The sequence below is a fragment of the Raphanus sativus genome, unplaced genomic scaffold, assembly GCF_000801105.2.
Source record: "Raphanus sativus cultivar WK10039 unplaced genomic scaffold, ASM80110v3 Scaffold3072, whole genome shotgun sequence".
In the NCBI taxonomy this organism is placed as follows: Eukaryota; Viridiplantae; Streptophyta; class Magnoliopsida; order Brassicales; family Brassicaceae; genus Raphanus; species Raphanus sativus.
In genome coordinates this window covers 1-12,507 of record NW_026618379.1, presented here as the reverse complement: position 1 = coordinate 12,507, position 12,507 = coordinate 1, and the positions used below count along the sequence as shown (strand labels likewise).

Below are 12,507 nucleotides of genomic sequence, written 5' to 3'. Positions count from 1 at the left end.
TGAGCTATCTAAATTTTTGTATACCCTGGTCCACGCCCATAGCACAGCTCATTTCTCCCACCACAAGTACTGTGATTGAAATCACAAGGAAGACCAGTGTCAAGGCAAAAGGCTCCAAGCACATTTGGGCTAACATCACCACAGTTTGTTTGACAGAAAGCAGAAACAAAGCCAGGCTTATCCGCCTTCCTCATAGCACTCCTCACCCGCCTGGCCGAACTCGAAACTCTAGTAGCAGGCCTACCAAGTTGTGACTCAAAGTAAGATGCAAGCTCTAGCATCAGCTCCTCCTCATCTGGCGTCAACAGACCAAACAAACTCAAAACATTTTTCTCTTGTTTCTAATCTTTACACACACACACACACAATGTGCCAGTTGTTATATAAAGTCTTACGGATGTCCTGATGATTCCCGATTATGCTTGAAACTCTTCTAGGTATCTCAAGCTCTTCCCTTTCAGCAGTGTTGTGTTGTTCAAACCAATCCTCCATAAGCCTTGCCGCGGCTCCCTTGTTGTCCCCACTGATCAAAGAGTTTGTACGGCTCATGGAAGTTCCATGAGTAGCAAACCAGTTGAAACTACCTACTGGACCCCACTGATCATCCACAAACTTCAAGAGAGTCATTTCTTTGTCGGTATCATACTTGTGTTTACTCCTTTCTTTAGAAGGATTGTTCAGATATGCACTTGGACTCCTGTTTACCCCAGCATCCAAGAGTTCACCTACAGAGTAAGATAAAAACTTGTCAATACAAATTAATCAACAAAAAAGAAAAAAACAGGATGACTATTATTAATTTGTGAATATCAGAAAAAAAGTTGTAGCAGTTTCAAGCAATAACCAATCAGAATACAGGAAAAAAAATTGCCAAAGAGAAGAGTATTCATCATCATCAGTCCTTACCACTATTGAGAAAGATTGATCCAGGACGGAGGTTCTCATGAGCTAGTATGATACTATTCTCAATTCCATCAACGAGGGCATCAAATGACTGACGAACAAACCCAAGCGATGTAACGATGTACACAACATACTGAAGATATCCACCAGGACCAGCATGAGTGTGAATGCCACTGATGGCAACATTCTTTTCTGTATATAAGTCCCCATATCTGCAAAAAAAAAAAGTTTTATTACACCACCTTAATCATAGTATAGACAGTAATAAGTATAATATATTTACATGATTTTCACCTAATATTTATCTAATCTAATTACAGTCTTAAGCGACTACTATTCAAAAATCTAGGAAACGGTTACCTTGCCTTGAGCCTCTCGATCACTTTAAGTGTAACAATTTGGGAAGCCATGCAAGCGTCGATGTTAACGAACACAACACGCTTCCCTTGTGGGTCGGATACGATGAACGTCCGAGCGCGGAGCCTGAAGTGAATACCAGATGCGACTTGCTCCATGTCAGCGTAACCCATCATGTTAACATCAGCGGCAGGGCCGGTGATGTCGTAGCTTCCAAGTCCAATCAGATACTCAGAGTGTGAGTGAACTCGCAGCAAAAGAAGTGTCGATATGTAGAGGAAACTGCTCCTTAATCTGACTAGATTATATATCTCCTTCGTCATGGTGATCAAGTTCCTCAACCAGTGAGTATTACCTTCTACTTTCATTAAAGAAGACACTGTTACTATTGTATTATTATGCAATCACATAACAATAGATTTGAGAAAACAGTTCCAAGAACATTCAATTGAAATCTCAAAATCGGTTTAAACATGTATGTGATTCTAAACTGGTTGACCGGAGATAAACCATGGAGAAACCAGCAAGATACTGTATCCTACATATGCAGAAGAGAGACTAATATCTAACCTGATCTCGGGGCGGGATTCTTCTAAAAGCAACGGGAGAGAGATGAAGAAGAAAAGTATTTGGTGCAGAAAGAGACGAAGAGCGAGTCTGACAGTCCAAAGGAAAGCAAATGAAATTGGTGGGAGATATTATTTTCTTTCTATTATTTTATTTTAGAAGAAGCTATAACTTGTCAAGGATGATGGCTCAATTGACTTCTGTATAAAGTTTTGGGCCAGGTTAAATCAGAAATGTGGGCTCAAATCTTACATGAAATTTAAAATTATTACTGTTTACCCGATATCTTACTAGTCCATAACCTAATACATAAAAAAAGGTTTGGGCTAAAATCTTGAGTTGAATCAATATTTGGGCTCAAATCTTACATGAAGTTTATAAAAAAAATGTCTCAGACCATAGCTCATTAGTCCATAAACCTTAATACATTAAAAACTAATACATTTTCTAAACTATAAACTTTCAACTCTTACAATAAGCTTTAAAAGTGTTTAAAATTTTTGTACAGATATTAGAAAAATATAGATTTTTATACATTTTATGTTGGTTACATAAAAATCATATTAAATAAAACTAATTTAATCAATAAAAATACATTATTTTGTAATTGGTTATAAATTTTGAATGACATTAAATTCATCTAGAATAGTAAAAAAAACTTAAAAACCACCTAAGATGAAAATTAGTGAGATTATTTGTTTATTTCCTGGTTAAACAAAAAAAAATCTAAATTAAAAAAAAACTTTAAAATTATAAATTGGGTGTTTTCACTTTTCAGTTTTCACCTTGTGAGAGCACAAAACTCGCAAACGTATAGAGAAGAAGAGAGACGAAAACCAAAACAGAACGAAGGGAAAAAAACAGTTCAAGCTACCCATTCTCGATCCTCCCCCCCGGCTTTGTTTTAAAAGGGTAAACATTCTATAAACTCTCGTCCTTCAAAATTCTTCTAGCCAGGGTTCCGATTTGCTCTCCTTTCGATTCGCTTTAATCTCCAAATGTCCGCATTATAGGTTGATCAGAAGCTAGGTAGGATCTGAGCGAGAGAGACCCAAATGGCGAATCGAATAGACAACGAGTACGACTACTTGTTCAAGATCGTCCTCATCGGCGACTCCGGCGTCGGCAAATCCAACATCCTCTCCCGATTCACCAGAAACGAGTTCTGCCTCGAATCCAAATCCACCATCGGCGTCGAATTCGCCACCCGAACTCTACAGGTCAGATCTCGAATTAATAAATAATCTCTCTCCTCCCTTAGATCTGAAAACACAATCTTCCTCTATATATATAGGTAGAAGGCAAAACGGTTAAGGCTCAGATCTGGGACACAGCGGGACAAGAGCGTTACCGAGCCATCACGAGCGCTTACTACAGAGGAGCCGTCGGAGCTCTCCTCGTCTACGACATCACCAAGAGACAGACCTTCGAGAACTCTCTCAGGTGGTTGCGCGAGCTAAGGGATCACGCCGATTCCAACATCGTGATCATGATGGCGGGAAACAAATCCGATCTGAACCACCTGAGATCCGTTGCTGACGAGGACGGTAGGTCTCTGGCCGAGAAGGAAGGTTTGTCGTTTCTCGAGACGTCGGCTTTGGAAGCGAGTAACATCGAGAAGGCGTTTCAGACGATATTGTCGGAGATTTATCATATTATAAGCAAGAAAGCGTTGGCCGCGCAGGAAGCTGCGGGGGGTCTTCCTGTTCCGGGGCAAGGGACTGCTATTAACATATCGGATTCGTCTGGGACTAACAGGAAAGGATGCTGTTCTACCTAATGACTAATCAAAATCACACGTTTGGTTACAAGACTTTTTCTCTCTTTTTGATTTTTTTGTTTTATGTTAAAGAAAGAAGTTCATTTAGCTAATTAGCTGTATTGAAACTGTGATCATTCATTCACACACCATTCCACAAAAAAGGAAATATTTTTTGTTTGTTTGTTTCTTAGTTGTTCTATGTAAAAGTCTTGCTAGTGTTGATTAAGGATCTCATTATGATTATAGCTCTTGGGTCTTGACTAGGACAGTATATATTTGGAATTGTAGCAGCCAAGCCAAGGGTGCTGATAAAATCTGAAATTATATGACACGGAGGGAGAGACAGGATCATACGTTGTTGATGATGATGATGCTCGTTTCACATAAAAGATGGAATCGAATCCTGAAACCTTAAACAAGAGTGAATAAATAATCTCTTGAGTTATTAAAAAAAAAGAAAAAACTGTGTAGAAAATATCTGAAAATGTGGCTAACATAGAAAGGGAATAAAAATAAAGAAGTGGAAGACCATTAAAGCTATAAAAAGAGATGGGAGGGTGATGCGCACGAGGGGTGTCTGTCTGTGTAAAGCATTTACTAGACTGAAAAGGTCCGTATAGCCTCAGACAGAGAGAGAGAGTCAAAAGAAGTTAGTTGGTGAAAAAAAAAGATATTTTCGTTGGGTGACAGTCTGTTAATATTCATTTCGCTCGTGGCCTCTCTTTCTCCATCTCTAGCTCTCATAGATCCATCCATCAATGGCTTCCCTCGTCGAATCGGGCTGGCAGGTACGGTACCTCATCTCCATTTCTCCTCCTAGTTTTCATCGATGCTCCGTCTTCGCTTAACTTCACCTCGCCGCATTGTGATTTATTTCACTTGTTTATCATCCGCCGCTCAGCTCTTGATTGATTTGATCCGTCGGATTTAAACGTGAGCTCGTATCGATTACAGTAATGCGTTAGATCTGAATTTTGACTATGCTAGAGAGAGTATTTCCTTTTTTGGAGCTTAAAACTGGTTTAGGGTTTTTGAATCATGAACGGTAGTCAAGTCCATCTCTGTTCAAAACTCCCTTCAGATGATGACCTCCACTATACTGTGTGCATTAATTTAACGCTGGATCAATGAAACACGTGGTAGTCACAAGCAAATACTGTTTCCTGCTTACTTTACCACTATTGAGATATATATAGAAAGAAAGAAAGAAAGAAAGAAAGAAAGAAAGACTCAACTGATGATCAGTATATGTTTTCTTTTACCTGAGATTTTATGTGTACATTGGCTATCACGGCTTTTGTGTTTTTTTTTTGGTGGGTGATGGATGCAGTACCTTGTGACGCATTTTAGCGACTTTCAACTGGCCTGCATTGGGAGTTTCCTCCTCCATGAAAGCGTCTTCTTCTTGTCTGGTCTCCCTTTCATTTTTTTAGAAAGGCAAGGCTTTCTCACCAAGTTCAAAATTCAGGTACCCTCCCTCTCTTCTTTATTTCTCATCGTCTTGTAAAAGATGTCTCAATAGAATCTTTTATAGTTTGATCACCAATAAATCTAGTCACTTGTGTATTTTTTTTTTGTTTCCTCCGGTTGTTGTTCATGACTAACTGTAGAAACGCAATTGTTGTTTCACTGATAAAATTTCATTTGTTTTCATGTCTGCAATAACTGGTGAACGTAGAAGCTGTGATCCTTTTCCTCAGCCTCTCTTACTTTTTTTGTATGACCAACAAAATGCTGTTGTTTTTGGTCACATGCAGGCGAAAAACAACACACCTGCAGCCCAAGGAAAATGTATCACTCGCCTCTTGCTTTATCATTTCTGCGTTAACTTGCCCCTCATGATGGCCTCCTACCCTGTCTTCAGAGCCATGGGAATGCGTAGCAGTTTTCCTCTACCTTCCTGGTATTATCAGGTTCTTTAGTGCTGGAGCTTTTTTTTTCCTTTGGGTTCTGATGTTAATTAAACCCTTTCAGTTTGGCAATTCAAGAAATAAAAAAACATTTGAATAGTGTCAGTGTTGAGCATCATGAAAGAACCTGAGCTTATGTTTGATCAGGTATATAAGACCCTCTTTTGGTGATGCTCCTGCAGGAAAGAAGTCTCTGCCCAGATATTATTCTACTTCATCATTGAAGATTTTGTTTTCTACTGGGGTCATCGGATCTTGCATTCTAAATGGTTGTACAAGAACGTCCACAGTGTGCATCATGAGTAAGTTTCAATTCATTTTTTTTTTTAGTTTAAAATGTTAAAGTTTGGATAAGTTCTGAAAAGAGCAACCATTTTATGATATTACAGATATGCCACACCATTTGGTTTAACATCAGAATATGCTCACCCCGCTGAGATTCTATTCCTGGGATTTGCTACCATAGTCGGTCCAGCTCTCACCGGCCCTCACCTGATTACTCTTTGGTTATGGATGGTTCTGAGAGTGCTCGAGACAGTTGAGGCTCATTGTGGTTATCATTTCCCATGGAGCCTCTCAAATTTTCTTCCACTCTATGGAGGGTAAAGATCACATATCTAGCCAACTCTCTTGAAAAACTTGAAAGCTTTTAATACATTGGTAATAATTGAATTTTTTTTCACTAATTTGGTTACAGTGCTGACTTCCATGACTACCATCACCGCCTCCTCTACACAAAGTCTGGAAACTACTCTTCAACTTTTGTGTATATGGACTGGTAAACATCAGATCAGAGCTATTATTATTATCTCTTTGCTTTTGGAAAAAGATATCTTAACAATTCGTTTTGGTGTGTGTTTTCCAGGATCTTTGGTACCGATAAGGGCTACAGAAGATTGAAGTCTCTTAAAGAAACCAGTGAATTGAAACAAACGTGAAATCACCAGTTTTGATTGCAGAGAACATAATGCAGATTTGCATCTTTGTGGAGGTCTTTTATTCTGTAACCTCGTCTTCTATTCTATTTTGTTTTCCATGTAGCTGCAGCTGTTCTATGTCTTGGTTTATTATGTGTGTCTAGAATTGCTACAAATGTGGGGGTCCTTGAAAATTAGCATGTGTTTGGGACCTTTGGGTTGGGAAATTGAATCATTTGTATGAGTTACCTATTTGATTTGTTGCTTAACTACACTTTTAGATGTTATCATCGATTTTCTGGCCCATAAGTTTTGGTCCGAAATGTGTTGAGTTCGGTTCGGCCCGGTCTAATTGACAACCATATATTCACTGGGAAAACTAGTTTGCAACTTCGTTTTCATCCTAATGACTCTTATACTACAGGTAACTGGACCTTGAGTTTGGAACTGATCAGTGAGAATGTGTAGATAGATAAACAACGGTTTGTATTTCGAAAATACAATTTTCTAGCAAGCTGCTGTGAGTTCGGTTAGGTTGTTGGGTGCACGAATCTACCGTTCTTAACTTTGTCATTTGCATTTAATTAGTTTGGAAATCTCAATAAATATTATCATTCAGCTGGTTGTTATATTAACACATTTGTTAATTAGCTAAAAAGTGATGACAAGGCTTAAGTCAATTATGAGTATAGATTCTTACTTGCACGTAGTTCTTGAAAAACCTTGCCTGCATCTATTTTATTGTACACTAGGCTAGTTTGGGAAGTTAGGCCCTACGACTTTATCACGATCAGCTAAACTAACACTTGAACAGTTCAATGTTATGTCTTTTACTAAGCTTTACAATACGTGGTTTCTGTATATTAAAGACAATTTAGCTGGTTTATTTTTGTCAACAAAAAGCTGACAGAACGTCAAGTTTTGAACTAGCAGCTGATTGGTTTTCTGGTAATAAATATAACTTTCTAATATTAAGCTAACAAAATGCTTAATAAATGGTCTCTCTCCATGTAGTTCATATACATTACGAGAGAACAATTAAGACAAGCAAATTACACTCTAATTTCTTCATTTTTGTTCTCCATCAATGGCAATTACTTCCAAATCATTTGTTCTCTCCATTTTCACTCACGTATGCCTCGTTTCTTGCGTGTTAAGTCAACAACAAGAAACCGAGTTTCTTCACCACGGATTCTTAAAAGCCAATATACTAAACTACGGATCCGCAAAGATCCTCCCAAGTGGTATCTTGGAGCTAACAAACACCTCAAGGAGGCAAATGGGTCAAGCCTTCCATGCCTTCCCTATACCTTTCAACAACACTAACTCATCAAACCCACTTTCTTTCTCTACAAGTTTCGTTTTCTCAATCAACGCACCAGGTCACGGCCTAACCTTTGTGATCTCTCCCTCCATGGACTTCACCAAGGCCATGGCGAGCCAGTTTCTCGGTCTCTTCAACACGTCAAACAACGGAAACTCAACTAACCGAATCCTCGCGGTGGAGTTTGACACGGTGAAGTCAAACGAGTTCCTTGACATCGACGGTAACCACGTGGGGATCGACGTCAACGGTTTGGTCTCTGTTGAATCTGCACCAGCTGCGTTTTTCTCGAACCGGCAAAGCAAGAACATAAGCTTGAAGCTTTCTAGCAAAGATCCGATCCGGGCTTGGATCGAATACAATGGAGTGGAGATGGTTCTCAACGTCACATTGGCTCCTCTCGACACTTCTAAACCTAAACTTCCTCTTTTGTCAAGAAAGATGAATCTTACAGAGATCTTTAACGACAAGATGTATGTCGGATTCTCAGCATCTACAGGAAACATAACGAGTAATCATGATGTTCTTGGATGGAGCTTTAGTAGAGAAGGCAAAGCAAAAGAGTTTGATCTCACTCTACTTCCTTCACTTTCAGCCCCGTCGCCATCTGATTTAAATGACTTTGATCCCGTTTTTGATACTCCTTCGGATTCAGCAACTGCAAACCCTAAGGGTACTAAACTAATCATAATCTGCACACTTGTAATTATGGTGGTCTTTATGATTTGATTGAACCCTAGAGGATAATGCATTGCTCTTTTGATAAATGTATTACTTTCCTGATTTTATTAGAGAAAAAAATAAATAAAATGTTGGATAAATATGCATAGTTATATTTAACTATTCCTTTTGTTATTACATTGATTGGTCTGCTGATGCCACCAGTTCCTTGCTTGCCAAGACAAAGTTTTAAAGTCCATTCTCAACTCTTGTTTCATAAGCTTAATACTATCTAGTTTTTCTAAACAGAATGGAACAAGTAATAGAAGTTTCACCAGCAAAATCAATAACATAACTTTTCATACACTATTACATCATTGTTGTTTAGGAAGTGTTTATAGAGTTTAAACCTCTGGCTTGTAGGAGAAGCCATTAACAGTGAAACCTCCATCAATACAAATGGTTTGTCCTGTCATATAAGAAGCTGCAGGGAGACAAAGAAACGCAACCAACGAGGCAACCTCTCGTGGCTCACATACACGGCCTAATGGAGTTCTTGAGAAGATAGCTTCAGCATATTTCTCGTCATCAAGACGCTGAAAAAAAGCCAAGATTCAGGTTTAAAGAAGAAAGAAAAAATCCTATACTGAAACTTGAAAGAAAAAAAAAAGAAAGAAAGAAAGAGGAAATGTTTTAGCTTACTCTTTGGACAAGAGAAGTTTTTGTCATCCAAGGAGCAACAGAGTTAGCTCTTATGCCATCACTTGCCCATTCACATGCTAAGTTTCTTGCAAGTTGATTCATGCCTCCTGCATTTCAAGGTGCTTAGATGCATCATTTAAAAACAGAGTTATGCGCTTAGATGCATCATATAAAAACAGAGTTATACGCTTAGATGCATCATTTAAAAACAGAGTTATGCAATGTATCACATGTGAAATGAAATGAACCTTTTGTTAAGCTATATATGGATACTAAACCAGATGAGACAACCCCACATACTGAAGACAAGAACACGATGCTACCACATCCAGAGGCCTTAAGTAAAGGATGGGCCAGTTGAGAGAAGTGAAAAGCAGACTCCAAATTGGTAGCTATTTGACTTGAGAAATCTTGTGCTGTAAATTCTGTAGCCGGCTTTGACACAAGGGTACCAACATTGTTGATCTGCATCATAGCAAATAATGATAGTGAAAGACGAGAAAAAGAGGAATGAAAAAAACTTAGGATTAACTTCATATTTTTTGGCTAACTACTTAGGATTAAACTTACAAGGATGTTGAGTTTGCTACTGAATAGAGAAGAGACTGTCTTCATCAACTCATCTCTCTGTGGTCGAGAGGAAACATCACACATTGAGCCAGTGACTTGATACCCTTTCACTTTCCATTCATTTAAGCATTCGTCAAGCAGAGTTTGTTCTCTAGCACAAGTGTGAACTCTTGCACCAAAACCAGCAAGTTCTTCCACTATCGCATATCTGAAGTGACAAAATCAAATTCTCAAGCATCCATGCATGTTTCGACATTAACTTAGTTCTTAGAATGATGAAACTGTAACCACGAAAGAAGTAAAGAAACAGAGCATTTTGGAGGAAGAAGACGAACCCAATTCCCTTGGTTCCACCGGTTACAAGAGCAGTCATACCTTGGAGACTCCACCGGTTATCCATTGTAAAGTATCAGTCGAAGTGATAACCGATGAGTTCTATATATGAAAATCTGGTTGAAGAAAAATTGTTTAGAAAAAAGTAACGTTGCCCTCTTTCAGACAAAAAAAACAACGCAAGAGACAAGAGAACAAAACTGGGCCTCACGTTTTGTGTGTTGCTTGTAACACGTGGTAGCTACGACAGAGATACTCTTTTCTTAGATTTGTAGGTGAACTTAAACTGATGCATAGAGTAAAAGCGTACAAATGGTACAGCCGAGCTAACAAATGGCGTGGGAGTAAAAATAAGATAAACACCCTTACGATTAACTAAAACTTTTCATACATTAATACATCATTGTTGTTCTGGAAGTGTTACTAGGGTTTAAACCTCTGGCTTGTAGGAGAAGCCATTAACAGTGAAACCTCCATCAATACAAATTGTTTGTCCTGTTATATAAGAAGCTGCAGGAAGGCAAAGAAACGTAACCAGCGAGGCAACCTCACGCGGCTCACACGCACGGCCTAATGGTGTTCTTGAGTAGATAGCTTCAGCGTATTTCTTGTCGTCAAGACGCTTGAAAAGTCCAACATTAAACCAAGAATGATTCAGGTAAGAAAAAGAAGAAGAAAAAACGTTTTAGCTTACTGTTTGGGCAAGAGGAGTTCTAGTCACCCAAGGAGCTACAGAGTTAGCCCTTATGCCATCACTTGCCCATTCACATGCCAAGTTTCTTGCCAGTTGATTCATGCCTCCTGCATTTTCAAGGTGCTTAGATGTGTATATAGGCATCATTTCAAAACAGAGTTATACAATATTGTGTCACATATGACCTTTTGTTAAGCTGTATATAGATACTAAACCAGCTGAGACAACCCCACATACTGAAGACGAGAACACAATGCTACCAAATCCAGAGGCCTTAAGTAAAGGATGAGCCAGTTGAGATAAATGATAAGCAGACTCCAAATTTGTAGCTACTTGACCTGAGAAATCTTGTGCTGTAAACTCTGTAGCCGGCTTTGACATAATGGTACCAACATTGTTGATCTGTGTATTACAACAAATAAATGATAGTGATTGACTCAATAGAGAAAAAAGGCATGAAAAAAAAAACTTAGGATTAAACTTACAAGGATGTTGAGTTTGCCACTGAACAGAGAAGAGACAGTCTTCATCAACTCATCTCTCTGAGGTCGAGAGGAAACATCACACACTGAGCCAGTGACTTGAAACCCTTCACTTTCCATTCATTTAAGCATTCATCAAGCAGAGTCTGGTCTCTAGCACACGTGTGAATTCTTGCACCAAAACCAGCAAGTTCCTCCACTATCGCATACCTGAAGTTACAAAATTCAAATCCTCACGAATTCATGCATGTTTTCACTTTGTGTCTTAAGATGAAACTGTAACCACGAAAGAAGCAAAGAAACAGAGCATTTTGGGAGGAAGAAGACGAACCCAATCCCCTTGGTTCCACCGGTGACAAGAGCGGTCATACCTTGAAGACTCCACCGGCTATCCATTGTAAGGTATCAGTCAGAAAACGTTACTAAAGAGAAAAAAAAAGAAGTGATAAGACCGATGAGTTCTATATATGAAACATGTGGTTGAAAAAATTGTTTAGAAATGTAACTAACCTAAGAGAGAAGAGCTGAGCACAAACGATTTATTTATAGAATTTTGTACAAAAATAATCTATATCTACAATTAAATATATAAATATAAAATAATGGTTAATTAATTATAATTTGAACTAATTATTTAATTTTTTTTACAACATCACCGAATGTTAGAAAAATTAAGATTTTTTAATGGCACAAATAAATTCGGACCGGATAAAAAAGTACTCCATGAATAGATATTTGCAAGAGAAAAGAAAAAAATCTGGAAAAATACGGACGGCTCAGATAACGGCACGTGTCCGTACTGATATGTGATCTGATCCAAACCTATTTATATTCTTCGCAGCTTTTTGTTCTGTCTTGACCGCTCCTTCCCATCCCACCAGATCTCTGATTCCTCTGCTCTCATTTCTCTTCGATTCGTCGCCAAATCGTTGCCACCGCCAGCTGCCAAACCCTAGGTGAGCTTATCGGGGGTTGGTTTAAGGTTTTTTTCCCGGGCATTTTGAGGGGTAAAATTGCCCTGAGATTGTTGATGCTTCTGATACCAATCAGATTCAAAGACGGTTGAATTCGAGAGGTAGAGAGAAGATGGCTACAACGACGACAACGAGTGGTGTGTATATCCACGTCATCGAGGACGTCGTCAGCAAAGTCCGTGAGGAGTTCGTTAACAACGGAGGTCCCGGCGAGAGTGTTCTCTCCGAGCTTCAAGGAGTAAGTTTTTTTCTTTTCAATTAGGGTTTTCTTAATTCGATTGAAAAGGATTGAACTTTGATGATTGTTAGTGGAATCTCGGTGCTTTGATTTTGTTGCTCTGCTGTAGCTAGG

The 12,507-nt window shown here is 38.7% G+C and overlaps 6 protein-coding genes and 1 pseudogene across 6 annotated transcripts; 4 read left to right on the top strand and 3 right to left on the bottom strand.

The window, feature by feature from the left end:
- Positions 1–8: 8 nt before the first annotated feature.
- On the bottom strand, positions 9–1,976 carry LOC130506283 (neutral ceramidase 1-like). The gene is made up of 5 exons (XM_057000912.1): positions 1,831–1,976; positions 1,264–1,618; positions 907–1,115; positions 396–725; positions 9–295 (listed from the first exon to the last, which is right to left on the bottom strand). Exons 2-5 carry the CDS (start codon positions 1,581–1,583, stop codon positions 9–11), a joined length of 1,146 nt encoding a protein of 381 aa, XP_056856892.1. The 5' UTR covers positions 1,584–1,618; positions 1,831–1,976.
- Positions 1,977–2,604: 628 nt separating this feature from the next.
- On the top strand, positions 2,605–3,832 carry LOC130506285 (ras-related protein RABA2b-like). The gene is made up of 3 exons (XM_057000914.1): positions 2,605–2,739; positions 2,841–3,047; positions 3,122–3,832. The coding sequence occupies exons 2-3, from the start codon at positions 2,883–2,885 to the stop codon at positions 3,605–3,607; spliced, it is 651 nt and encodes a 216-aa protein (XP_056856894.1). The 5' UTR covers positions 2,605–2,739; positions 2,841–2,882; the 3' UTR covers positions 3,608–3,832.
- A 323-nt stretch (positions 3,833–4,155) lies between these two features.
- Positions 4,156–6,710, top strand: LOC130506284 (methylsterol monooxygenase 2-2). Its single transcript, XM_057000913.1, has 7 exons — positions 4,156–4,377; positions 4,920–5,057; positions 5,347–5,492; positions 5,682–5,801; positions 5,889–6,101; positions 6,197–6,277; positions 6,365–6,710. The coding sequence occupies exons 1-7, from the start codon at positions 4,348–4,350 to the stop codon at positions 6,435–6,437; spliced, it is 801 nt and encodes a 266-aa protein (XP_056856893.1). The 5' UTR covers positions 4,156–4,347; the 3' UTR covers positions 6,438–6,710.
- Positions 6,711–7,503: 793 nt separating this feature from the next.
- Positions 7,504–8,624, top strand: LOC130506279 (probable inactive L-type lectin-domain containing receptor kinase III.1). Its single transcript, XM_057000909.1, has one exon. The coding sequence runs from the start codon at positions 7,504–7,506 to the stop codon at positions 8,467–8,469; it is 966 nt and encodes a 321-aa protein (XP_056856889.1). The 3' UTR covers positions 8,470–8,624.
- Positions 8,625–8,711: 87 nt separating this feature from the next.
- LOC130506280 (tropinone reductase homolog At1g07450-like) lies at positions 8,712–10,354 on the bottom strand. Its single transcript, XM_057000910.1, has 6 exons — positions 10,217–10,354; positions 10,008–10,121; positions 9,673–9,880; positions 9,351–9,567; positions 9,103–9,209; positions 8,712–8,996 (listed from the first exon to the last, which is right to left on the bottom strand). The coding sequence occupies exons 2-6, from the start codon at positions 10,070–10,072 to the stop codon at positions 8,805–8,807; spliced, it is 789 nt and encodes a 262-aa protein (XP_056856890.1). The 5' UTR covers positions 10,073–10,121; positions 10,217–10,354; the 3' UTR covers positions 8,712–8,804.
- A 2-nt stretch (positions 10,355–10,356) lies between these two features.
- On the bottom strand, positions 10,357–11,687 carry LOC130506281 (tropinone reductase homolog At1g07450-like; annotated as a pseudogene).
- Positions 11,688–11,969: 282 nt separating this feature from the next.
- On the top strand, positions 11,970–12,393 carry LOC130506282 (uncharacterized; the record flags this gene model as incomplete). The annotated part of the gene is given in 2 exon segments (XM_057000911.1): positions 11,970–12,137; positions 12,232–12,393. A coding segment is annotated over 1 exon segment (126 nt), but the record flags the coding sequence as incomplete, so codon positions are not given.
- Positions 12,394–12,507: the final 114 nt, after the last annotated feature.